Source organism: Chroicocephalus ridibundus, chromosome 6, assembly GCF_963924245.1.
Source record: "Chroicocephalus ridibundus chromosome 6, bChrRid1.1, whole genome shotgun sequence".
In the NCBI taxonomy this organism is placed as follows: domain Eukaryota; kingdom Metazoa; phylum Chordata; class Aves; order Charadriiformes; family Laridae; genus Chroicocephalus; species Chroicocephalus ridibundus.
This window is the reverse complement of record NC_086289.1, coordinates 22,853,214-22,879,865: the sequence shown is the minus strand read 5'-3', so window position 1 is coordinate 22,879,865 and position 26,652 is coordinate 22,853,214. Positions and strand designations below refer to the sequence as shown.

Genomic DNA, 26,652 nt, shown 5'->3' with positions numbered 1-26,652 from the left:
AAACAAAACAAGTTTTAGGAACACATTGTAAATTTCTTAACCTCAGTTGGCCTCTGCAATTGTTTGAGATAAGGTGTGTCTTTGATGGCCAATTAACACTGAGAGAAGTCCTAGTTTCATAACACAGGGCAGTCAAACAAATGATTGACTACTAATATTGACTGACTCAGCCACGTGATCCAAAACCTGCTGTTGAGGTAACATAGCTAGCATAGCTAACATAGCCCTTCGGTATATAGACTCGGGCTCCAGCAGCCAGAGTCACTCCCTCCTGAGCCACAGAAGCAAATGGAGCTCCTGGGAGCAGCCACTGTTGTCCTCCTGGTTTGCATTGCTTGCCTGCTCTCCATCACAGCATGGAGAGGGAGGTCTGGAAAGGGGAAGATGCCTCCGGGACCGGCTCCCCTTCCCATCCTAGGTAACTTGCTGCAGGTGAAACCAAAGGACTTGGCCACAACCCTCCAGAAGGTGAGGCCACTTTCTTCTTCTCTCTTACTTTCTTCTGTGGGCAAGAAGTGTGTGGGACCTGTGCGTGGGGACAGTCTGTGACCATAGCTTGATAAGCAGCTATCCCAGAGGAGCAGAAAAGCCATGAGGATCTCAGCTGCTCCCCCGCACTGCTGTTGTCATTGTTGCACAGGGCCTGATAGCTGGGAACCCTCTCCACACCTATATTTGTCAGGAGAGGACGAAAACTTGACGTTGCTGCTCTGTGAGGCTGCACTGCCTGCCGTGGGATGCAGCAGCAAGGCCACTTTTCAACTCCTCCTGCCGCTCTGCTCCATGGCCATCTTCTGTCTTGCATTTTGACAGCTCAGTGAAGAGTATGGACCAGTGTTCACAGTGCACCTGGGCTCTGACCCAGTGGTGGTGCTGCACGGACATGATGTGGTGAAAGAAGCCTTGGTTGATCGCGCGGACGAGTTTGCTGCCAGAGGACACATGCCAATAGGAGACAGGGCGAACAACGGATTAGGTATGTTTGCTGAGTGAGCTCCTTCTGAGGAGAAGGGAAGGGCTGAGCGTTCATTTGGCAGATCAGGGCTGGAATGTACCATGCAGGAGGGAGGACTGTGGGGAGTGGGTGGGTCCTACCTGGAGAAGGGAAGGCAGAGTGGGCTGTAATTGCTGCCTTTCATCACCCAAAGCGGGTAGTAGAGAAATGGAGTCAGATTGATCTTAGTGATGTGCAGTGAAAGGGCAAGCGGCAACAGCCCCCAGCTGCAGCAAGGGGAATTATGTGCAGATACGAGCGATGAATTGTTCACAAGGAGGTTGGGCATGTGGTGGAGAAGGCCAAAAGCAGGCAGGTGGACTACAGTACCTCCATAGAGCGTCTCCAAACCACAGTACTCTATGACACTACCGTGACAGTGCTCTCCCAGGGACAGGATTCGCTCTCACTGTGAGCCTCTGTTCATCTCACACCCAGCACACCCAAGCCAGGTCTTTGCTCTTCCTTCTTCCTCTGCAGGGATTATTTTTAGCAACAACCAGGAGTGGTTACAAGTCCGTCGGTTTGCTCTCAGCACTCTGCGCAACTTTGGAATGGGGAAGAGGAGCATTGAAGAGAGGATCCAGGAGGAATCTGAGCACTTGCTAGAAGAGATCAACAAAACAAAGGGTATGCTCCAGTTTCAATATAGCTTATGTTTGCAAGAAAAAGGACTGTATTAAGGGAGACCCATGTCTTTAGCATAGAATAGAATTAGCACGTGCTTTGTCCATGCACCAGCTGCCCCTCGTTACAGAGCAGTAAATAATTCCGTGATCACATACTGTTCTTTTTGGGGACCCTTCTGTGTCGTTCAGAGACTCTGTTCTGGTATTTCCACTAACAACCAGAGCCCAGGTTACCCACAGTAGCCATGAGTAGCCATAGTTGGTTTTCTTTATGGTTTGTAACTTTTCTGAAATCCCAGGAACGCCTTTTGACCCAACCTTCACGCTGAGCTGTGCTGTCTCCAACGTCATATGCTCCATTGTCTTTGGGAGACGATATGACTATAAAGACAAGAAGTTCCTGGCCCTGATGAATAACATGAACAACATCTTTGAGATGACGAACTCCTACTGGGGACAGGTACAATCCAGTAGGCATTTTAGTGTGTCAACATTCTCCTAGGGGAGCAGGGAGCCTTCCTCCCAGTGAAGTCCCATCTCAGTTTTCTAAGTAGGACCCCGTCAGTGCTCTGCTGCACAGGAGGGAATTCATTCAAGAGCAAGACGCACCCTCACCAATGGAGAGCTGAGGGTGCTTCCCCCTAGTCCTGACACCCTTCTTCTCCGCCTAAGGTTCCTACCACTAAGCAAGCCCCTACTGCCCTGTCAGACTGCCCAGCCTCACCGCCCTTCTGCTTGTCTCAGTTGAGAGGGTTGTGAACTTCCTAGGCTTTTTGGTAATATCAAAGGATGGGGCAATGGTCACGCTAGGGACCCTCCTGTTTCTTTCTTTCCAGCTCTACCAGATGTTCTCAAATATCCTGGATTACTTGCCTGGCCCACACAACAAAATATTCACAGAATTTGATGCTCTAAAAGCCTTTGTGGCAGAGGAGGTGAAGATACACCAAGCCACCCTAGATCCCAGCTCCCCTCAGGATTTCATTGATTGCTTCCTCACCAAAATGCAGGAGGTAAGGAGACAGCGTACAGCCCCAGCTCATCCCCAACACACCTACACTGAGCCCCTTCCCTCTCCTAAGTAACACAGACATTGGGATGATCCCTTCCCAGGCAGCTAGGCTGTGCAGTGGGAAGGCACCAGCAATACCCCAGATATTGCCTGTGCTAGAGCTTATAGCTCTGGGTCTGCACACTCACCAGCCCCTACCTGCACCTGCTTGGACAGCAAGACCTTCATCTGCTCTCACTGAAACACAGGGATGTGTGCAGTCTGGTCTTGCAGTTCTTCCACTGGAAAGCAGTTAGCACAGCAAGGGCAGACATGCAGCTACGTACCATTTGGTGCACAGCTTGAAAGAAGGCCGCGCTGGCGTTGAGCTTACTGCACAAAGAGAGCATTGCAATGTCCCAGGTGGCTGCTGCAGCTTAGCAGAGAAATGCAAGAGCTCTAGGTGAGAAAGAAGGCCTGGGATGACACAAGAAAGGGTCACTTTTCTCAGCCCAGCCAGAGAAACAGCCCAGCCTTTTTCCTAGGAGAAAGAGCACCCCAATTCCAGTTTCCACATGAAGAACCTGATAACCAGCGCCTTCGACTTGTTCATTGCTGGGACTGAGACAACTAGCACGACTGTAAGATATGGGCTTCTGCTTCTTCTCAAATACCCAAAGATACAAGGTACCAGTCTGTGACCTCTTCCTCTCTAGCTGTTCCCCTGGGCTGGGCACGCGTCTAGCACCACATCCTTCTCCCAACTTTCCTCACCCAGCCCTTCAGGAAGGTGTTATCCTCAGGCTCCTGTAGCTCACTTGCAGCCCCTTGCTGCCACTCTGTGGGCCAAGACTGGAACAGTAGCTCTGCCCAACACCTTTGCTCACTTGCTCCGCAGCTTTATCCATCTGCAGAAACACGGTGGGTTCACAAAAAAACCAGAGCAGTGACTCCTCACACAAAAGGCAGCAAAGCCATGGAACTGCTCACCACCCTCCAGGAGAGCCTGTGCGCATGCCTGGAAGCAAAGTCAGTTGGTGGTTATTGAGCACAGAAAACCCCAGAGCCACAAAGTGCTGAAGACTACGTTTGCAATCAAGGGAACGAGCAAAACCTCTTTGCCTGTTTTTACACACTTCTTGAGGCAGTCACTGCTGGCCATTGCCAGAGGCAGGCTGATGGGCTACAGCAACCCATGGCCTGGCCTGTCGCAGCAGCGCTCGTTGCTCTTCTGGCTGCCTGTGTACAGCAGGGGAACAGCAGCACACAGGCTGTTGGCCTTTTAATTTTCAGCTGTCTGTGTAAAATCAAAAGGCAGGACCCAGGGACCTGCTCAGCTTCTAGCAGATGGCTCTTGTGTCATCACTGTCGGATTACTTCTCTCACACCCCCACCAATGGCTGGTCAGGAAGAGGGAAGGAAGAGGACTGTGGCAGAAGAAATTTGTCAGGAGACGGGAAAGCAACCTTTTGCTTTTCGGGGCTCACAGAAAAGAAGGAACGTCTACAAGTTCATTAGGGTGAAACACTGAGAAAGAGGAAGAATTAGGTGGGGTGTCCCCAGACGACTAGAGCAAAGTGAGGATAAACGGTCTGAAAGTGAGAGGGAGCATTCAGGAAGATCAGCCAACAATTGTCCCTGCTGTCCCATCTAGCAGGCTCTCCCTAAAGCTGCCTGCCCAAAGGCAAGGTCCCCAAAAGGAAACCAAAGGCACTAGTAGGACTGTGCTGGGATGCTCAGTCTTAACTTGGCAGGCAGTCGGATTAAGTGACCTAACTCACCTCCCCTTCATATTCTGCTCTTCTCCTTGTGTTATCTCAGGGCACCACAATCTTTCCTGTCCTCACTTCTGTCCTCCACGACAGTAAAGAGTTTCCAAACCCAAATGAGTTCAACCCTGGACACTTCTTGAACGAGAACGGCACCTTTAGGAAGAGCGAGTTCTTCATGCCCTTCTCAGCAGGTAAAGCACTGGCTTTCTCTCTCTTCCTCTCCCTGTCGCCGTCGTCCTCCTCCTCTGGGGACCATTCTGCCTTTCCCTATAACACACACTCCCTCTTCCCAGCGTGGTCCCACCGGTGCTTCCATAGGTCTCACTGCTCTCTGGATAACCCCTCCCTGCTGCTCCGTTCCCCAGCTGCACCTCCCATCGTGTTCAGGCCTGGAGGCTTCTCAAACCTCCTACTGGGAGTTGCCGACGTAATGATGTGAATGGGATCTATTGACGCTTTCTAAAAAACCTATCACCTTCCGACACAACCACCAAAGTCATCCTTAACCATCCTCTCTTTCCGTGGTAGTTGCACTTTTCCCAGCACCTCTTAAGTACCTCTCGGGCTACAATCAACCACTCACCTACCAATAGCCCCTACCCTCTGTTTTCTCATCTGTGCTTCATGTGCCCTTACTCTCTCTCACCTTGCCCTGTGTGATGCCCCCTCTATGCTCAAGACTTCTTCTGCTCTTGTTCTTCCTTCACACACCCAACCAAACTGCCAAGGGTGGGTGTCCATCTTTCTCCAACAAACTATTCTCTTGCAAACGTCCTTAGTAATCCCGACAGTCGTCTCACTGCTGGAGCTGTATCTGGTAAATAAAGCTGCCTAACATACCTGCTTAGTACAAACTCTTGTCTACTTGGCAACACCTGTTGAGCACTATTTGCTGTTTTCACTTCCAGGGAAGCGAATATGCCCCGGAGAGAGCCTGGCACGCATGGAGATATTCCTACTCATGGCCATCATCTTGCAGAACTTTACCTTGAAGCCTGTCGTTGACCCCCAGGAACTCAGCATAACCCCAACACTGAGTGGGACAACCAACGTACCTCCTGCCTACCAGCTCTGTGCTGTCCCCCGCTAAAAAGCACAGAAACTCTTTCCACGGTATCCTGAGCCTGGCTACTCCTTTTACATCTCCCTTACTAAAACCAATGGCAGAAGCATTGGCGCACCTCCCTAAGGCTTCCAGGAAGACAGCCCAAACACAGGTGCACAGAGTAGGCACCCTCAAAGCCTCCTGGAACTGCTCTACCACATCCCAGGGAGGCCCTGGGTGACATTGCAGCCTGTTGCACTGATGCTCTCTCTGTGGGCTCCTTGAGCGCAGTGGCTGCATCAAATAGCTGATTTTCTCACACACACAGCTCCCATGGCTGCCCACGACCTGCTTCTCCTGCAGCATGTGTCCCACCAAGAGCAGCATGCTTTGCAGATGGTTAGCGCTGCACGTGTGTACATTAATGACCCAATAAAGAAAAATCTTTTTATGATTATTTGAGCCATTATTTCCTTTGGGTTGGGGCAGCACCCCATCTGCTGCTCCACTGCAGGGTAGATCTGCAGTGCCTGTGCCCAGTGCCCTGTGGGAAGGGCTGTCCCTCCCGGGGCAAGGGTCCTGCTTGCTTGAGCCACTGGACACGGTGCTGCTGCCCGCAGGGAGCCCCTGGGCAGTGGCAGCACACCACCAGCCAGGATGGCTCATGGTGTGGGAGGAGAAGGGGCCCCTGCAGCCTGCGGGCTATCAGCAGCTCTATCGGCTGTTCTTGGGGCTACCGATCCTGCTGTTCACAGCTGGATTAAGATCGCTGCAGCATCCCTCCTGGAGGAGAACACTCTCCCCTCAGTTCAGAGGCTGAAGCTCCAGCTGCCTTCACCCCCTCGATGGGACCTCTGGCTGGTCCAGGGGGCTCCTCTCATTTCTCAGGCACTCTACGGTCCAGCCTTCCCACAAGCTGGGAGCACCTGCCCTATGGCTCCTCTCTGTCCTTCTCCTGCCATCTCCCCCAGGCCTTCTGTTGTCCTCGAGGACAGCCCTGCCTGTCACTGCAGCCACGCAGGACCCCCACGCGAATCAAGATAGGGCTGCTGAGGAGATCGTTTCTGTGGAGGGTGTCTCCTGCCTGAATCACACTCCCGTCCCACCTCCCAGCTGAAATGCCAAGGTACAGAGGAGAGAACAGTGTGAGTGAGAGGCCATGGTGGGTAAGGAACAGCTGAGAATGACGGGAAGTTGCCATCACAGGGGGTAAGTTCTGCAGCTGGAGTTGTATTCTCTTCCCACTTTTCTTGGGCATATCACTTCATCTCCCTTATGGTCTGGACTCCTTCTGCTAAATGAAAAGAGTGCATCCCTGTCTTTGCAGGCTGTTGGGAGAAGCTCAGCCACCTGAGCCATGGGGACTGCAAACAACTCTCTGGCTGCTCTTTCCTACCATCAGAATCACTGCGAGGATTTAGATGATATTTATTAAAATGAATGAACTTAAATTTAGGAGGACAGCAAAACCAACTCTCCCAGAGACCTTGGGTATTCCAGGGGAATCTCATTTAGCTTCTGCATCTCAGAGGCGTCATTGCAAACAAGTTCTTCCCCTCTCCAAAGTCTCTTTTGTCCTGTCCTCCGTAGAATTTCATGTACACACAAAGAGAAAACTGTCTTGTTCATAAACTGCAACCGCGTGACCCCTGGTGTCCAGGAAAAGGATCGTGTCTGTTATCTCTAGTCCCAGCCCCTACTCGGTGCTTTTCCTTCAGTGACAGGGTGGATGGTTTTCATAAATGGATTCCACCACAGGTGGCTCTCCTCTGGGCTTATTTGTCCTCGCGGGCTTTGCTTGTGTTTGGATGTCTGGTTTGCAGCGCTTGTCTTGATCTTCATTTACGTAGGTATTTCTTGTCCCCTGCATCATGGTCATATAAAAGTCCTAGAGGTAAAACACAATTTCTGTGATGGTAGTCACAAGGTACTCGGAGACCTTGTGAGTACTGCAGAGAATACAATATGCAGTATTTTCCACCTCTCTTTGGAAATGTTTGGTGGTATTTTGAGTAAAATATCATATTTGCTCACATCCCAGGTTCATCCCTCCTTCTCCCTCCATTTTTGCCCACGCAGGATGCAGCTTTAATGCCTGTGTACTCTAAAACAATGGCAAACCATTGCTGGCCTCTCATCTAGGATTGCCTCAAATGGACAGAGGTGCAACCAGAAAGAGCAGTCACGTAGGATCCCCAGGCAAGCACGGGGAGAGACCTTACCATGAGCTCTTGTATTAGTTTTGTGTGGCAAGGTGTTGGTAGCAGGGGGGTTATAGGGGTGGCTCCTGTGAGAAGCTGCTAGAAGCTTCCCCTACATCCGATAGAGCCCATGCCAGCTGGCTCCAACATGGACCCACCAGTAGCCAAGGTCAAGCCCATCAGTGACGGTGGTAGCACCTCTGGGATAACATATTTAAGAAGGGGGAACAAAACAGCCCAGCAACTGCAGCTGGAGAGAGGAGTGAGAATATGTGAGAGAAACAGCTCTGCAGATGCCAAGGTCAGTGAAGAAGGAGGGGAGGAGGTGCTCCAGGCGCTGTAGCAGGGATTCCTCTGCAGCCCGTGGTGAAGACCATGGTGAGGCAGGCTGTCGCCCTTGCAGACCATGGAGGTTCATGGTGGAGCAGATATCCACCTGCAGCCTGTAGAAGACCCCACGCTGGAGCGGGCGGATGCCCAAAGGAGGCTGTGGCCCTGTGGGAAAGCCCACGCTAGAGCAGGCGCCTGGCAGGAGCTGTGGCCCCATGGGGAGAGGAGCCCATGCTGGAGCAGGTTTGCTGGCAGGACTTGTGACCATGTGGGGGACCCACACTGCAACGGTCTGTTCCTGAAGGACTGCAGCCCATAAAAGGGACCCATGCTTGGATGGGACCCCATGCTGGAGCAGGGGAAGAGTGTGAGGAGTCCTCCCCGTGAGGAGAGAGGGGCGACAGAGACAACATGGGATGAACTGACCACAACCCCCATTCCCCATCCCCCTGTGTTGCGCGGGGAGAGGAGGTAGAGAATTTGGGCATAAAGTTAAGCCTGGGAAGAACGGAGGGGTGGGGGGAAGGTGCTTTAAGATTTGGATTTATTTCTCATTATCCTACTCTGATTTGAATGGTAATAAATTTAACTACTTTCCCCAAGGTGAGTCTGTTTTGCCTGTGATGGTAATTGGTGAACGATCTTTACCTCAACCCATGAGTCTTTCATTATACTTTCTCTCCCCTGTCCAGTGCAGAGGGGGAGTGATAGAGCAGGGCCCCTGGTGTCCAGCCAGGGTCAACCCACCACAGCTCTGTAGGGCTACCCTTGAAGCCAGTCCTGCATTTAGGAACGCACTCAGCAGCACCGGTACACACCAATACTGCTCTACCAGGGAAGTAAGGAATCCCAGTTCACGGCTCCTCCAGGAGGAGGCACGCTTACCTGTGTTACCAAAGTAACAAGGCTTCACCCTGTCCCTAGGGTCATAGCAGCAGCCTCGCTCTTCACAGTCTCCCTGGCTGATAGGCAAGGAGGCACACAGCAGCCGGTCTTGGCTGAGGACAGCAGAACAGACACCACTGCTTGGAGCATCCAGGGCTGGAAGAAACAGCAGGAGTTTGCAGCTAAGGCACAAGGAGCAGCGGGGTAAAGACACACAGGACACTGCTGGCAGATGTCTTGGTGACTCTGCATGCAGATCGAGGGAAGTTAGGCTCAAGTGAGGGTGAAACACACAGCCTGGAGCTGGCACGGAAGCCGGCTTAGAAGGGACCTGCATTCCCTGGAACAGAGACTCCCCCCGAAGCCACGCACAAGAGACTAGACTGTATGGGATCTGTCAAGATAAAGTATTCCGGATCAACTCTGGTAGTTTGGAAAAATCATTGTACCCAGTCTCCAGCTCAGTCCCTGAACTTGCAGGGATCGATGCAGTCAGAACATGTCTAGGAGACATAAGGAACATTCACCTGCTGACCCTGCAGAGGAGGCACAAGCCCTCAGCAAGTTGGTGGCTCTTCTGTCTGAAACCCTCCTCCAGGGAGTCTCCTGCACAGCAGTAAGTCCCTCTGCCCAGCCCCAGACTGACTAGGAACAGACATCCAAAAGGAAGGGCACTCATCACCACAAGATACAAGTGGGACTTCCTAATGAGCTGTCAGTCTTACCAGGAAGGTCCACAGGGCACCTGAGCAGCTTCTCTTCATGAAGAACCTTTTGTCCAGCATCGTCTGTTCCTTCAAGCCCAACCAGCATGAGGTAATTGCCATCCTAGGGGAGAGCCACACCAGTCAGGGCAGCCAGAGCAGCAGTAGCCACAGTCCCAGCAGAACCCCTAAGGTCACTCACCCATTCAAAGACATAACAGCCAGTATAGGAGACCAATACTTTCCTGGAGCCATCTGGAGTCCCAGATACCAAGAGCCCACACTCAGAGTCATTCTGCAGAACGTGTGCCTCCCCCTCGGTATCTAGGGAAAGAGGAGGCAGCAGCAGAGGTTTCAGCATCCCACGTTGAAGACGGGGTCCGCTACAATCCTACCCTTCTGTCGGAAAAAAGGCCCTAGCCAGTATTAGGGGCTGGGCCAGCAGGGGTGTGTGAGGGAAGAGCCAAGACCCAGCAGCCAAGACCATCTAGATCTAGGCACGGCACGCCACCAAAGCCCGTGACTGCTAGGTCATACAAACAGCCCCCTGGTTACACAAGATGCACTGAAGCCGTTAGACAACACTTCACATCAAAAGCTGCCCCTTTCTCCTCATTCCAGGCATACACCTGCACTGTGCCAAAATACAGCAGTAAGAAAGCCTCTTGACACCACCCTCACTTACCCCAAGTAGTCAGCACAAAGGAAGCGTTCCCTTCCCAGCCTGGAGGTAAGGTGAACTGCAGGCTTTCTTGGCCACAAACCAGCAGGGTGGGATCAGAAAAAACACTACCCTGAGCCCCCACAACCCAAACAAGGGGACCAAGAAAGCCCCAGAAGAGCACAGCTCCAAATGCAGCCCTAGACTGCCCTGCAACACCCATCCTGCTCTCTTGCTAAGGACCATAAAGCAGCTGCTCTCAGCCTAGCCTTTTAAATTGCAGAGCCAGCTGGGACCAGAAATTCCCAAAGTGTCCAGGTGGACCCAGCCCAGCAGTTTAACACCTTCCATTGCTCTCACCTGGCTCTGAACCCAGCGCAATCTGCTTGCACCCTTTGAAGGTGTGCAAGCAGGAGCTGCGCTTATGTCAAGAGACGAGCCTGCATTCATGTCACTAAGCTGAGAGGAACTCCTCTGTGCAATTTACTGTCCAGCCCCAGGAGGGTCTTCAAACCCTTTTTTCTCACCCCGAGTTCTTCCCGCTGCTGGCCCATGCAGGAGATCCACCAGCTTTTCCCCATGTACCCTACTGCTGCTCTAATTGCTCATTACATGGCATGAGTGCAAGAAGCTGCGTGACAACGCTCTTTTGCTCTTTTAAAGGAGCCGCCGCTTCAAATGCCGGACATGGGGTGCCAACACAGAAGCACAGAAATAGCCCTTCACATGAAATCTGTGGAAAACTGTGGCGCTCGGGCAGGCTTTGCACACCTAAAAGGAGGTGATTCCCCTTAAACGGTCCTGGCTGTGGACTACAGCCCCGTTTGCAGTCCAGGGCTGTTCGGGGCATGGCTGCTAGGTGGCAGGACCATGTGCTCTGTGGGACACCCACCCCCAAAGGCTGGCCAAGTGGGCTGACAGGATGGGCCTGAGACACAGGTAAGGGGAGCCCCTGTAATCCCAGAGAAAGCCTCTGCCTGCCAGCACCCATCGCCTGCCTGTACCTGCAGCGTGTCTCACGTAGAGCCTTCTCTCTCCCTCGCCACACATCAGGCTACAGCACCCACACTGAGTAAAAGCCTTATTTCCATATGGGAAGGCCATCTTTCCGTACAGATGTTTCTGTATTCACGCAATGGAGGCGTGGATGTCTTCACGCTGCTGCAGGGGTGGCACGCACATAGTTGGTGCGTGCGTTTTTGTGCCCTGCTTTTTGCAGCAGCAGCGCTGGCGTAGCCTGTGCCGCCGTGTTCTTTTGTAATCTGCTTATTTCTTTGGGACTAGATCATCCCGAGATCGTCTAATCTTGACCCTTAATAACGCAGTGCCGTTGGTAGCCACCCCACTCCTGCTCTCAGCAGACCCTCCGGACGGCTGCCCAGCCCCACGCAGCGGGCAGCGTGCCCACCCCTCCAGCCAGCCCTCAGCAGCAGGCATGGGTCGTAGCTGAGTCCAAGGGAGGTGTTTCCTTTGCTCTTCCACCTTAGCCCACAGCCCGTCGCTCCTCTACAGCAGCACAGGATGCCGGGATCCCAGCCGGCCAGCCGGGTGAAGAACGTCACTGTGCCTGCCCTGCGCGCTGCTTCTTTCATGTACCAACCAGGAGAGCTGTTCCACAAAGTACAAGACCTTTCCCGCTGCTCTGCCCGGCAGAGACTGAAGCAAATGGATCTCGACAGGCTGCCTGCGTGGCTGCTGTTTGAGCCGCGCTCACGAACCAAATGGGCTGGTCCCAGCGCCTGCCTGGGCACCGGGCAGCCACAGTGGAGAGGAACCTGGGGAAAACATTTGGACTTTGGCAGGGAGGGAGGCTTCATCTCTGTAGAAGCTTGTGCCAGGACAGCTTGCCCAAATCTCACAGCCACCGCGTGACTGCTGAATGCTTCACTTCACTGCGTTATCTGCTGATAAATGGGTAAGAAGAAGTTGGGATAGGCAGCGGAAAGCAGCTTGGCTGAGAGGAAACAGGCAGGTCTCTCTTCCTCGCAAATCTCTTCCTCATCCATTTAATAGTTCTCACGCAGTACAGTGACCCAGCTGTAAGCACCAGTTTAGCTAGCACTCAAGACCACCACAAACAGGACGACGCAGAAGATGAAGGTAGGGCAGGCAAAAAATCTCCGTAGGCCACTAGCCTGAAGCTGAGCCCAGCAAGCTAAAATCTTCCTGGGATATCCATCAGGAGAATCCTCTCCTCCTAACAATTTTGAGCCTGGAGACTGGGACAGACATAGCGGCAGTGTAGGAGTAGCCCTGGCTGTAGAAAGCTCTCTAGAGCTTCTGTGGAAAGAAAAGTAAGTATTAAGCACCACCACAAAGAAGTGCTGGAAAGAGGCGTAGAAAACGCCCTGCGCATTGTGGGAGTGCCTCTGACGAGATCGCTGTGTCTGGCTTGTACTGTGCACCATATGTGGCACAAACTGGCAGTGCATGGAGGAGAGGCTCGGTCAAAACAATCCTCCACAGAAGGTGAACAGTATTTGCCGACAGCAGGGACATCCACACCAAGCTTCCCGGGGATGAGGGGTGCTGGCAGCACAGTGGGCAGGAGAGGCATTTTGCAGTGCCACCTTCTGAATCAAGGTCCAAAAAGAGAAGGCTCAGGCAGTAAGCCTTCTACACAACGATGGCAGTTTTGCTTCAAGCTTGTGCTTTAGTTTAGAAAAAAAGAGAAAAAGCTACAACACTGGCAGCCTTTTCTTTGACTATCCCCAATAGGTGCCTCCAATTCACTTAAAACCAAAGCTCCTGGTGAAGATGGAGAGGAGGGCATTTCAGCCTGGCCTTCCTGGACTTTCACGTGAACGGAGAGGACAGAGCAGTCCTGCCTACTCTTAGCATCTGCAAACAGAAGTGAGTACTCGGAAAACCCTGGAATACTACTGTGACATGAAAAGGTCTGTGTTTTCCCACAGGGACGGGTCTGAGTGACTAGTCTGATGTGTTTTCCTCCCTTGTAAACCCCCAGTGTGTCTGCCAGGGCGGTGGGAATATCTGGAATATAATGATTTTATTCTGACAAAAATGAGAAAGCTTGAAAGTATTCCCAGTTCCAGGGCTCTTGCCCAAAGTGTGTCTCAAACTGTGAGGTAGAGCTAGGAAGTAAGCCCTCGTCCCCAGGGTCAACGGCACTTTACAGGGAAGGTGGCAAGGCAATGAACTCAGGCAGCAGAGAGACCTCCTGTAGCCGTGTAAACTCCCATGAACTCCGCTTTCACCCAGAGCGACATGAACTCCCATGAACTGCCCTGGCAACATCTGAGCCGATGCAGAGGAGTTCACGTCAGCGGATAAGCAACTAGCCCAAACTTGTTGGCAATTCAGTTTTTCCACCAAAGTATCAAGTACAGGTCTTTAAGAAGTGAAATGACATTTTAAAAGAACAGCTAGCAAATTATTGCACCAATGCAAGAGAGCAAGGATGACGTAAGAACTTACGGGGAAGCTGCAGAAACTTTTGCAAAACTTCGCTAGCTCCTCTGCGTGAAGGGGAAACTCACGCTAACACGCTGCGGCACAGCAAACCCAGCACACTCCAACCAAGCACCTGGTTCACCCAGGCCCCTCGCTGATTCCCACCAAGTCCCACGTCCCCTATCCTCGCAACACCTTCCACTCAGTGGGATGAGTCCTGTCTGCCTGCAGAAGCGTCGCAGCTCAGGAAAGACAGAGGGATATGGCCAGACTGAGCGAGCTGAGCACAGGCAGTGCCACAGCCCTGAGGGTCCTTTCTACCCGCCGTTGCCACTGCTGTTGGGACCTCGCAGGTACACAGCCCCAGAGTGGGCAGGAAGCCTCCCCAGCTCTTTTTGAAGCCCTTGCAATACACCAGACATGCTCTGCAGTCTCCCAGAGCACCTCTGGCCCTTCCAGGGGAGCAGTTCCTCATGTTGGAGTCAGACAACAACTAACCAGGGAACTCGTACGTGCCAGCTTCTAGCAGTAGCTTGGGTGCGCTGCTTGGGTCATTGCAAGTGCAAGGAGTAGTGGCCAGGTTGCACTGACCTATACCCAGCCTCTCACAAGCGCACCTCTGGCTCAGCTTGGGAAGCCATTGCCCAGAGACCCTCTCAAGAGACCCATCTCAAGATTTCTCTCTTCTCTACCTGCTTCTCTCACCCTTTCCTCTAGGAGACCTCAAAGAGGTCAGAGTCCCAAGGTCTAGTCCCCTTTTCTTATGTCTTTTTCTTATCTCTCCTGGCAAATCCTTTCTCATCTATTGTGACGTCTGGAGACCTTTCTGCCCTTGCCAGACGGATATTTTATACTTTCCCCTCCTGTGAGGCCAGACATCTCTAGGCAGAGAGACCGAGGCAATTGCTGTGCATTGAGGAGAACACGTCAGTATGTTCTTTGGCACATCACACGCAGTGCGAACTCCACTGATAATGTCAGGAAGACTTCAGGAACAAGCAAGGATGGCTCACCCCACTGAGAGCTTGTACGATTAATACCAAAGAACAGAAAATGCAAACAGCACTGAAGTACTTCGAAGACACTCTCGTGACAGTGAATTTCCAGGAGCGCCTGAGTCGAAGAGTGTGCCCCTAGTGTGATCTCTTTAATAATAAACTTTAGATGAAACAAAACAAGTTTTATGAACACATTGTAAATTTCTTAACCTCAGTTGGCCTCTGCAATTGTTTGAGATAAGGTGTGTCTTTGATGGCCAATTAACACTGAGAGAAGTCCTAGTTTCATAACACAGGGCAGTCAAACAAATGATTGACTACTAATATTGACTGACTCAGCCACGTGATCCAAAACCTGCTGTTGAGGTAACATAGCTAGCATAGCTAACATAGCCCTTCGGTATATAGACTCGGGCTCCGGCAGCCAGAGTCGCTCCCTCCTGAGCCACAGAAGCAAATGGAGCTCCTGGGAGCAGCCACTGTTGTCCTCCTGGTTTGCATTGCTTGCCTGCTCTCCATCACAGCATGGAGAGGGAGGTCTGGAAAGGGGAAGATGCCTCCGGGACCAGCTCCCCTTCCCATCCTAGGTAACTTGCTGCAGGTGAAACCAAAGGACTTGGCCACAACCCTCCAGAAGGTGAGGCCACTTTCTTCTTCTCTCTTACTTTCTTCTGTGGGCAAGAAGTGTGTGGGACCTGTGCGTGGGGACAGTCTGTGACCATAGCTTGATAAGCAGCTATCCCAGAGGAGCAGAAAAGCCACGAGGATCTCAGCTGCTCCCCCGCACTGCTGTTGTCATTGTTGCACAGGGCCTGATAGCTGGGAACCCTCTCCACACCTATATTTGTCAGGAGAGGACGAAAACTTGACGTTGCTGCTCTGTGAGGCTGCACTGCCTGCCGTGGGATGCAGCAGCAAGGCCACTTTTCAACTCCTCCTGCCGCTCTGCTCCACGGCCATCTTCTGTCTTGCATTTTGACAGCTCAGTGAAGAGTATGGACCAGTGTTCACAGTGCACCTGGGCTCTGACCCAGTGGTGGTGCTGCACGGACATGATGTGGTGAAAGAAGCCTTGGTTGATCGCGCGGACGAGTTTGCTGCCAGAGGACACATGCCAATAGGAGACAGGGCGAACAACGGATTAGGTATGTTTGCTGAGTGAGCTCCTTCTGAGGAGAAGGGAAGGGCTGAGCGTTCATTTGGCAGATCAGGGCTGGAATGTACCATGCAGGAGGGAGGACTGTGGGGAGTGGGTGGGTCCTACCTGGAGAAGGGAAGGCAGAGTGGGCTGTAATTGCTGCCTTTCATCACCCAAAGCGGGTAGTAGAGAAATGGAGTCAGATTGATCTTAGTGATGTGCAGTGAAAGGGCAAGCGGCAACAGCCCCCAGCTGCAGCAAGGGGAATTATGTGCAGATACGAGCGATGAATTGTTCACAAGGAGGTTGGGCATGTGGTGGAGAAGGCCAAAAGCAGGCAGGTGGACTACAGTACCTCCATAGAGCGTCTCCAAACCACAGTACTCTATGACACTACCGTGACAGTGCTCTCCCAGGGACAGGATTCGCTCTCACTGTGAGCCTCTGTTCATCTCACACCCAGCACACCCAAGCCAGGTCTTTGCTCTTCCTTCTTCCTCTGCAGGGATTATTTTTAGCAACAACCAGGAGTGGTTACAAGTCCGTCGGTTTGCTCTCAGCACTCTGCGCAACTTTGGAATGGGGAAGAGGAGCATTGAAGAGAGGATCCAGGAGGAATCTGAGCACTTGCTAGAAGAGATCAACAAAACAAAGGGTATGCTACAGTTTCAATATAGCTTATGTTTGCAAGAAAAAGGACTGTATTAAGGGAGACCCATGTCTTTAGCATAGAATAGAATTAGCACGTGCTTTGTCCATGCACCAGCTGCCCCTCGTTACAGAGCAGTAAATAATTCCGTGATCACATACTGTTCTTTTTGGGGACCCTTCTGTGTCGTTCAGAGACTCTGTTCTGGTATTTCCACTAACAACCAGAGCCCAGGTTACCCACAGTAGCCATGAGTAGCCATAGTTGGTTTTCTTTATGGTTTGTAACTTTTCTGAAATCCCAGGAACGCCTTTTGACCCAACCTTCACGCTGAGCTGTGCTGTCTCCAACGTCATATGCTCCATTGTCTTTGGGAGACGATATGACTATAAAGACAAGAAGTTCCTGGCCCTGATGAATAACATGAACAACATCTTTGAGATGACGAACTCCTACTGGGGACAGGTACAATCCAGTAGGCATTTTAGTGTGTCAACATTCTCCTAGGGGAGCAGGGAGCCTTCCTCCCAGTGAAGTCCCATCTCAGTTTTCCAAGTAGGACCCCGTCAGCGCTCTGCTGCACAGGAGGGAATTCATTCAAGAGCAAGACGCACCCTCACCAATGGAGAGCTGAGGGTGCTTCGCCCTAGTCCTGACGCCCTTCTTCTCCGCCTAAGGTTCCTACCACTAAGCAAGCCCCTACTGCCCTGTCAGACTGCCCAGCCTCACCGCCCTTCTGCTTGTCTCAGTTGAGAGGGTTGTGAACTTCCTAGGCTTTTTGGTAATATCAAAGGATGGGGCAATGGTCATGCTAGGGACCCTCCTGTTTCTTTCTTTCCAGCTCTACCAGATGTTCTCAAATATCCTGGATTACTTGCCTGGCCCGCACAACAAAATATTCACAGAATTTGATGCTCTAAAAGCCTTTGTGGCAGAGGAGGTGAAGATACACCAAGCCACCCTAGATCCCAGCTCCCCTCAGGATTTCATTGATTGCTTCCTCACCAAAATGCAGGAGGTAAGGAGACAGCGTACAGCCCCAGCTCATCCCCAACACACCTACACTGAGCCCCTTCCCTCTCCTAAGTAACACAGACACTGGGATGATCCCTTCCCAGGCAGCTAGGCTGTGCAGTGGGAAGGCACCAGCAATACCCCAGATATTGCCTGTGCTAGAGCTTATAGCTCTGGGTCTGCACACTCACCAGCCCCTACCTGCACCTGCTTGGACAGCAAGACCTTCATCTGCTCTCACTGAAACACAGGGATGTGTGCAGTCTGGTCTTGCAGTTCTTCCACTGGAAAGCAGTTAGCACAGCAAGGGCAGACATGCAGCTACGTACCATTTGGTGCACAGCTTGAAAGAAGGCCGCGCTGGCGTTGAGCTTACTGCACAAAGAGAGCATTGCAATGTCCCAGGTGGCTGCTGCAGCTTAGCAGAGAAATGCAAGAGCTCTGGGTGAGAAAGAAGGCCTGGGATGACACAAGAAAGGGTCGCTTTTCTCAGCCCAGCCAGAGAAACAGCCCAGCCTTTTCCCTAGGAGAAAGAGCACCCCAATTCCAGTTTCCACATGAAGAACCTGATAACCAGCGCCTTCGACTTGTTCATTGCCGGGACTGAGACAACTAGCACGACTGTAAGATATGGGCTTCTGCTTCTTCTCAAATACCCAAAGATACAAGGTACCAGTCTGTGACCTCTTCCTCTCTAGCTGTTCCCCTGGGCTGGGCACGCGTCTAGCACCACATCCTTCTCCCAACTTTCCTCCTCTCTCTCGCACATTTTACCCAAATGGGCAAAGTCCTTGCACTGTCATTCCCCAGGGCAGGCATTAGAGATCCCTCAGCTTCACTGGCATCATCATCAGCTGCACTCCCCTCACAGCCAAGGACTTGACTGTGTGTCTTTACCGCCCAGTACTCCTATTTAGTCAAGTCACTGGGAGGACATTCTTTGCATGGGCCGCAGTGGAACTGTGTTCTCGTCGACACCAAAACCAACATCAGTGCTCCTGTCATCTGTGATGTGTGATTTGTGGGCAGCTTAGGGCAACCTGTTTAGGTAGGTTTGGTTTTATTTACCCGTTTTATGGTTTGTGCTTCTCATGACAGAGAAAGTTCAAGAAGAGATTGACCGGGTAGTAGGACGATCACGAAAACCTTGCGTGGCTGACCGGACCCAGATGCCCTACACAGATGCGGTGGTCCATGAAATCCAGCGCTTCATCTCCCTCGTCCCCCTGAGTGTCCCTCGCGCTGTGACCAAAGACCTCTGCTTCAGAGAGTATGTCATTCCCAAGGTTAGTGGGCAAGGTCCCTCAAGTTCGGCAGCACTTTTGCTCTTAGGCTGGCAGTTACAAGCCAGAAGCTAGAAGTGCAGTGGCCTGACCTAGTATCACCCAGCCCTTCAGGAAGGTGTTATCCTCAGGCTCCTGTAGCTCACTTGCAGCCCCTTGCTGCCACTCCGTGGGCCAAGACTGGAACAGTAGCTCTGCCCAACACCTTTGCTCACTTGCTCCACAGCTTTATCCATCTGCAGAAACACGGTGGGTTCACAAAAAAAACAGAGCAGTGACTCCTCACACAAAAGGCAGCAAAGCCATGGAACTGCTCACCACCCTCCAGGAGAGCCTGTGCGCATGCCTGGAAGCAAAGTCAGTTGGTGGTTATTGAGCACAGAAAACCCCAGAGCCACAAAGTGCTGAAGACTACGTTTGCAATCAAGGGAACGAGCAAAACCTCTTTGCCTGTTTTTACACACTTCTTGAGGCAGTCACTGCTGGCCATTGCCAGAGGCAGGCTGATGGGCTACAGCAACCCATGGCCTGGCCTGTCGCAGCAGCGCTCGTTGCTCTTCTGGCTGCCTGTGTACAGCAGGGGAACAGCAGCACACAGGCTGTTGGCCTTTTAATTTTCAGCTGTCTGTGTAAAATCAAAAGGCAGGACCCAGGGACCTGCTCAGCTTCTAGCAGATGGCTCTTGTGTCATCACTGTCGGATTACTTCTTTCACACCCCCACCAATGGCTGGTCAGGAAGAGGGAAGGAAGAGGACTGTGGCAGAAGAAATTTGTCAGGAGACGGGAAAGCAACCTTTTGCTTTTCGGGGCTCACAGAAAAGAAGGAACGTCTACAAGTTCATTAGGGTGAAACACTGAGAAAGAGGAAGAATTAGGTGGGGTGTCCCCAGACGACTAGAGCAAAGTGAGGATAAACGGTCTGAAAGTGAGAGGGAGCGTTCAGGAAGATCAGCCAACAATTGTCCCTGCTGTCCCATCTAGCAGGCTCTCCCTAAAGCTGCCTCCCCAAAGGCAAGGTCCCCAAAAGGAAACCAAAGGCACTAGTAGGACTGTGCTGGGATGCTCAGTCTTAACTTGGCAGGCAGTCGGATTAAGTGACCTAACTCACCTCCCCTTCATATTCTGCTCTTCTCCTTGTGTTATCTCAGGGCACCACAATCTTTCCTGTCCTCACTTCTGTCCTCCACGACAGTAAAGAGTTTCCAAACCCAAATGAGTTCAACCCTGGACACTTCTTGAACGAGAACGGCACCTTTAGGAAGAGCGAGTTCTTCATGCCCTTCTCAGCAGGTAAAGCACTGGCTTTCTCTCTCTTCCTCTCCCTGTCGCCGTCGTCCTCCTCCTCCTCTGGGGACCATTCTGCCTTTCCCTATAACACACGCTCCCTCTTCCCAGCGTGGTCCCACCGGTGCTTCCATAGGGCTCACTGCTCTCTGGATAACCCCTCCCTGCTGCTCCGTTCCCCAGCTGCACCTCCCATCGTGTTCAGGCCTGGAGGCTTCTCAAACCTCCTACTGGGAGTTGCCGACGTAATGATGTGAATGGGATCTATTGACGCTTTCTAAAAAACCTGTCACCTTCCGACACAACCACCAAAGTCATCCTTAACCATCCTCTCTTTCCGTGGTAGTTGCACTTTTCCCAGCACCTCTTAAGTACCTCTCGGGCTACAATCAACCACTCACCTACCAATAGCCCCTACCCTCTGTTTTCTCATCTGTGCTTCATGTGCCCTTACTCTCTCTCACCTTGCCCTCTGTGACGCCCCCTCTATGCTCAAGACTTCTTCTGCTCTTGTTCTTCCTTCACACACCCAACCAAACTGCCAAGGGTGGGTGTCCATCTTTCTCCAACAAACTATTCTCTTGCAAACGTCCTTAGTAATCCCGACAGTCGTCTCACTGCTGGAGCTGTATCTGGTAAATAAAGCTGCCTAACATACCTGCTTAGTACAAACTCTTGTCTACTTGGCAACACCTGTCGAGCACTATTTGCTGTTTTCACTTCCAGGGAAGCGAATATGCCCCGGAGAGAGCCTGGCACGCATGGAGATATTCCTACTCATGGCCATCATCTTGCAGAACTTTACCTTGAAGCCTGTCGTTGACCCCCAGGAACTCAGCATAACCCCAACACTGAGTGGGACAGCCAACGTACCTCCTGCCTACCAGCTCTGTGCTGTCCCCCGCTAAAAAGCACAGAAACTCTTTCCACGGTATCCTGAGCCTGGCTACTCCTTTTACATCTCCCTTACTAAAACCAATGGCAGAAGCATTGGCGCACCTCCCTAAGGCTTCCAGGAAGACAGCCCAAACACAGGTGCACAGAGTAGGCACCTTCAAAGCCTCCTGGAACTGCTCTACCACATCCCAGGGAGGCCCTGGGTGACATTGCAGCCTGTTGCACTGATGCTCTCTCCGTGGGCTCCTTGAGCGCAGTGGCTGCATCAAATAGCTGATTTTCTCACACACACAGCTCCCATGGCTGCCCACGACCTGCTTCTCCTGCAGCATGTGTCCCACCAAGAGCTGCATGCTTTGCAGATGGTTAGCGCTGCACGTGTGTACATTAATGACCCAATAAAGAAAAATCTTTTTATGATTATTTGAGCCATTATTTCCTTTGGGTTGGGGCAGCACCCCATCTGCTGCTCCACTGCAGGGTAGATCTGCATTGCCTGTGCCCAGTGCCCTGTGGGAAGGGCTGTCCCTCCCGGGGCAAGGGTCCTGCTTGCTTGAGCCACTGGACACGGTGCTGCTGCCCGCAGGGAGCCCCTGGGCAGTGGCAGCACACCACCAGCCAGGATGGCTCATGGTGTGGGAGGAGAAGGGGCCCCTGCAGCCTGCGGGCTATCAGCAGCTCTATCGGCTGTTCTTGGGGCTACCGATCCTGCTGTTCACAGCTGGATTAAGATCGCTGCAGCATCCCTCCTGGAGGAGAACACTCTCCCCTCAGTTCAGAGGCTGAAGCTCCAGCTGCCTTCACCCCCTCGATGGGACCTCTGGCTGGTCCAGGGGGCTCCTCTCATTTCTCAGGCACTCTACGGTCCAGCCTTCCCACAAGCTGGGAGCACCTGCCCTATGGCTCCTCTCTGTCCTTCTCCTGCCATCTCCCCCAGGCCTTCTGTTGATGTCGAGGACAGCCCTGCCTGTCACTGCGGCCACGCAGGACCCCCACGCGAATCAAGATAGGGCTGCTGAGGAGATCGTTTCTGTGGAGGGTGTCTCCTGCCTGAATCACACTCCCGTCCCACCTCCCAGCTGAAATGCCAAGGTACAGAGGAGAGAACAGTGTGAGCGAGAGGCCAAGCTGGGTAAGGAACAGCTGAGAATGACGGGAAGTTGCCATCACAGGGGGTAAGTTCTGCAGCTGGAGTTGTATTCTCTTCCCACTTTTCTTGGGCATATCACTTCATCTCCCTTATGGTCTGGACTCCTTCTGCTAAATGAAAAGAGTGCATCCCTGTCTTTGCAGGCTGTTGGGAGAAGCTCAGCCACCTGAGCCATGGGGACTGCAAACAACTCTCTGGCTGCTCTTTCCTACCATCAGAATCACTGCGAAGATTTAGATGTTATTTATTAAAATGAATGAACTTAAATTTAGGAGGACAGAAAAACCAACTCTCCCAGAGACCTTGGGTATTCCAGGGGAATCTCATTTAGCTTCTGCATCTCAGAGGCGTCATTGCAAACAAGTTCTTCCCCTCTCCAAAGTCTCTTTTGTCCTGTCCTCCGTAGAATTTCATGTACACACAAAGAGAAAACTCTCTTGTTCATAAACTGCAACCGCGTGACCCCTGGTGTCCAGGAAAAGGATCGTGTCTGTTATCTCTAGTCCCAGCCCCTACTCGGTGCTTTTCCTTCAGTGACAGGGTGGATGGTTTTCATAAATGGATTCCACCACAGGTGGCTCTCCTCTGGGCTTATTTGTCCTCGCGGGCTTTGCTTGTGTTTGGATGTCTGGTTTGCAGCGCTTGTCTTGATCTTCATTTACGTAGGTATTTCTTGTCCCCTGCGTCATGGTCATATAAAAGTCCTAGAGGTAAAACACAATTTCTGTGATGGTAGTCACAAGGTACTCGGAGACCTTGTGAGTACTGCAGAGAATACAATATGCAGTAGTTTCCACCTCTCTTTGGAAACGTTTGGTGGTATTTTGAGTAAAATATCATATTTGCTCACATCCCAGGTTCATCCCTCCTTCTCCCTCCATTTTTGCCCACACAGGATCCAGCTTTAATGCCTGTGTACTCTAAAACAATGGCAAACCATTGCTGGCCTCTCATCTAGGATTGCCTCAAATGGACAGAGGTGCAACCAGAAAGAGTAGTCACATAGGATCCCCAGGCAAGCATGGGGAGAGACCTTACCATGAGCTCTTGTATTAGTTTTGTGTGGCAAGGTGTTGGTAGCAGGGGGGCTATAGGGGTGGCTCCTGTGAGAAGCTGCTAGAAGCTTCCCCTACATCTGATAGAGCCCATGCCAGCTGGCTCCAACATGGACCCACCAGTAGCCAAGGTTGAGCCCATCAGTGACAGCGGTAGCACCTCTGGGATAACATATTTAAGAAGGGGGAAAAAAACAGCCCAGCAACTGCAGCTGGAGAGAGGAGTGAGAATATGTGAGAGAAACAGCTCTGCAGATGCCAAGGTCAGTGAAGAAGGAGGGGAGGAGGTGCTCCAGGCGCTGTAGCAGGGATTCCTCTGCAGCCCGTGGTGAAGACCATGGTGAGGCAGGCTGTCGCCCTTGCAGACCATGGTGGAGCAGATATCCACCTGCGGCCTGTGGAAGACCCCACGCTGGAGCAGGCGGATGCCCAAAGGAGGCTGTGACCCTGTGGGAAAGCCCACGCTAGAGCAGGCGCCTGGCAGGAGCTGTGGCCCCATGGGGAGAGGAGCCCATGCTGGAGCAGGTTTGCTGGCAGGACTTGTGACCATGTGGGGGACCCACACTGCAACGGTCTGTTCCTGAAGGACTGCAGCCCATAAAAGGGACCCATGCTTGGATGGGACCCCGTGCTGGAGCAGGGGAAGAGTGTGAGGAGTCCTCCCCGTGAGGAGAGAGGGGCGACAGAGACAACATGGGATGAACTGACCACAACCCCCATTCCCCATCCCCCTGTGTTGCGCGGGGAGAGTAGGTAGAGAATTTGGGCATGAAGTTAAGCCTGGGAAGAACGGAGGGGTGGGGGGAAGGTGCTTTAAGATTTGGATTTATTTCTCATTATCCTACTCTGATTTGAATGGTAATAAATTTAACTACTTTCCCCAAGGTGAGTCTGTTTTGCCTGTGATGGTAATTAGTGAACAATCTTTACCTCAACCCATGAGTCTTTCATTATACTTTCTCTCCCCTGTCCAGTGCAGAGGGGGAGTGATAGAGCAGGGCCCCTGGTGTCCAGCCAGGGTCAACCCACCACAGCTCTGTAGGGCTACCCTTGAAGCCAGTCCTGCATTTAGGAACGCACTCAGCAGCACCGGTACACACCAATACTGCTCTACCAGGGAAGTAAGGAATCCCAGTTCACGGCTCCTCCAGGAGGAGGCACACTTACCTGTGTTACCAAAGTAACAAGGCTTCACCCTGTCCCTAGGGTCATAGCAGCAGCCTCGCTCTTCACAGTCTCCCTGGCTGATAGGCAAGGAGGCACACAGCAGCCGGTCTTGGCTGAGGACAGCAGAACAGACACCACTGCTTGGAGCATCCAGGGCTGGAAGAAACAGCAGGAGTTTGCAGCTAAGGCACAAGGAGCAGGGGGGTAAAGACACAGAGGACACTGCTGGCAGATGTCTTGGTGACTCTGCATGCAAATCGGGGGAAGTTAGGCTCAAGTGAGGGTGAAACACACAGCCTGGAGCTGGCACGGAAGCCGGCTTAGAAGGGACCTGCATTCCCTGGAACAGAGACTCCCCCTGAAGCCATGCACAAGAGACTAGACTGTATGGGATCTGTCAAGATAAAGTATTCCGGATCAACTCTGGTAGTTTGGAAAAATCATTGTACCCAGTCTCCAGCTCAGTCCCTGAACTTGCAGGGATCGATGCAGTCAGAACACGTCTAGGAGACATGAGGAACATTCACCTGCTGACCCTGCAGAGGAGGCACAAGCCCTCAGCAAGTTGGTGGCTCTTCTGTCTGAAACCCTTCTCCAGGGAGTCTCCTGCACAGCAGTAAGTCCCTCTGCCCAGCCCCAGCCTGACTAGGAACAGACATCCAAAAGGAAGGGCACTCATCACCACAAGATACAAGCGGGACTTCCTAATGAGCTGTCAGTCTTACCAGGAAGGTCCACAGGGCACCTGAGCAGCTTCTCTTCATGAAGAACCTTTTGTCCAGCATCGTCTGTTCCTTCAAGCCCAACCAGCATGAGGTAATTGCCATCCTAGGGGAGAGCCACACCAGTCAGGGCAGCCAGAGCAGCAGCAGCCACAGTCCCAGCAGAACCCCTAAGGTCACTCACCCATTCAAAGACATAACAGCCAGTATAGGAGACCAATACTTTCCTGGAGCCATCTGGAGTCCCAGATACCAAGAGCCCACACTCAGAGTCATTCTGCAGAACGTGTGCCTCCCCCTCGGTATCTAGGGAAAGAGGAGACAGCAGCAGAGGTTTCAGCATCCCACGTTGAAGACGGGGTCCGCTACAATCCTACCCTTCTGTCGGAAAAAAAGCCCTAGCCAGTATTAGGGGCTGGGCCAGCAGGGGTGCGTGAGGGAAGAGCCAAGACCCAGCAGCCAAGACCATCTAGATCTAGGCACGGCACGCCACCAAAGCCCGTGACTGCTAGGTCATACAAACAGCCCCCTGGTTACACAAGATGCACTGAAGCCGTTAGACAACACTTCACACCAAAGCTGCCCCTTTCTCCTCATTCCAGGCATACACCTGCACTGTGCCAAAATACAGCAGTAAGAAAGCCTCTTGACACCACCCTCACTTACCCCAAGTAGTCAGCACAAAGGAAGCGTTCCCTTCCCAGCCTGGAGGTAAGGTGAACTGCAGGCTTTCTTGGCCACAAACCAGCAGGGTGGGATCAGAAAAAACACTACCCTGAGCCCCCACAACCCAAACAAGGGGACCAAGAAAGCCCCAGAAGAGCACAGCTCCAAATGCAGCCCTAGACTGCCCTGCAACACCCATCCTGCTCTCTTGCTAAGGACCATAAAGCAGCTGCTCTCAGCCTAGCCTTTTAAATTGCAGAGCCAGCTGGGATCAGAAATTCCCAAAGTGTCCAGGTGGACCCAGCCCAGCAGTTTAACACCTTCCATTGCTCTCACCTGGCTCTGAACCCAGCGCAATCTGCTTGCACCCTTTGAAGGTGTGCAAGCAGGAGCTGCGCTTATGTCAAGAGACAAGCCTGCATTCATGTCACTAAGCTGAGAGGAACTCCTCTGTGCAATTTACTGTCCAGCCCCAGGAGGGTCTTCAAACCCTTTTTTCTCACCCCGAGTTCTTCCCGCTGCTGGCCCATGCAGGAGATCCACCAGCTTTTCCCCATGTACCCTACTGCTGCTCTAATTGCTCATTACATGGCATGAGTGCAAGAAGCTGCGGGACAACGCTCTTTTGCTCTTTTAAAGGAGCCGCCGCTTCAAATGCCGGACATGGGGTGCCAACACAGAAGCACAGAAATAGCCCTCCACATGAAATCTGTGGAAAACTGTGGCGCTCGGGCAGGCTTTGCACACCTAAAAGGAGGTGATTCCCCTTAAACGGTCCTGGCTGTGGACTACAGCCCCGTTTGCAGTCCAGGGCTGTTCCGGGCATGGCTGCTAGGTGGCAGGACCATGTGCTCTGTGGGACACCCACCCCCAAAGGCTGGCCAAGTGGGCTGACAGGATGGGCCTGAGACACAGGTAAGGGGAGCCTCTGTAATCCCAGAGAAAGCCTCTGCCTGCCAGCACCCATCGCCTGCCTGTACCTGCAGCGTGTCTCACGTAGAG

General features: G+C 52.4%; 3 protein-coding genes across 4 annotated transcripts in view; 2 read left to right on the top strand and 1 right to left on the bottom strand.

The window, feature by feature from the left end:
- The first annotated feature begins 236 nt into the window (after positions 1–236).
- Positions 237–5,888, top strand: LOC134517188 (cytochrome P450 2C9-like). Its single transcript, XM_063338439.1, has 8 exons — positions 237–468; positions 814–976; positions 1,475–1,624; positions 1,923–2,083; positions 2,460–2,636; positions 3,160–3,301; positions 4,401–4,577; positions 5,295–5,888. The coding sequence occupies exons 1-8, from the start codon at positions 289–291 to the stop codon at positions 5,474–5,476; spliced, it is 1,332 nt and encodes a 443-aa protein (XP_063194509.1). The 5' UTR covers positions 237–288; the 3' UTR covers positions 5,477–5,888.
- A 1,191-nt stretch (positions 5,889–7,079) lies between these two features.
- Positions 7,080–26,652, bottom strand: part of LOC134517511 (zona pellucida sperm-binding protein 4-like) — a 32,963-nt gene continuing 13,390 nt past the window's right edge. Inside the window, exons 1-8 of one of the 2 annotated variants that reach the window (XR_010071651.1) lie at positions 25,169–25,291; positions 24,988–25,090; positions 24,263–24,418; positions 22,343–22,744; positions 9,754–9,875; positions 9,573–9,675; positions 8,848–9,003; positions 7,080–7,319 (exon numbers count right to left, since the gene is read on the bottom strand). Coding sequence is in view for 1 of the 2 variants with exons in the window: in XM_063339081.1 (XP_063195151.1) it covers positions 7,270–7,319; positions 8,848–9,003; positions 9,573–9,675; positions 9,754–9,875; positions 22,343–22,367 (456 nt within the window). In the remaining variant the exon portion in view is untranslated. Of the gene's footprint in view, positions 7,320–8,847; positions 9,004–9,572; positions 9,676–9,753; positions 9,876–22,342; positions 22,745–24,262; positions 24,419–24,987; positions 25,091–25,168; positions 25,292–26,652 lie in introns of those variants that run through there. The other variant, XM_063339081.1, reaches the window with a different exon arrangement.
- LOC134517584 (cytochrome P450 2C9-like) lies at positions 15,056–21,283 on the top strand. Its single transcript, XM_063339231.1, has 9 exons — positions 15,056–15,261; positions 15,607–15,769; positions 16,268–16,417; positions 16,716–16,876; positions 17,253–17,429; positions 17,953–18,094; positions 18,524–18,711; positions 19,858–19,999; positions 20,720–21,283. The coding sequence occupies exons 1-9, from the start codon at positions 15,082–15,084 to the stop codon at positions 20,899–20,901; spliced, it is 1,485 nt and encodes a 494-aa protein (XP_063195301.1). The 5' UTR covers positions 15,056–15,081; the 3' UTR covers positions 20,902–21,283.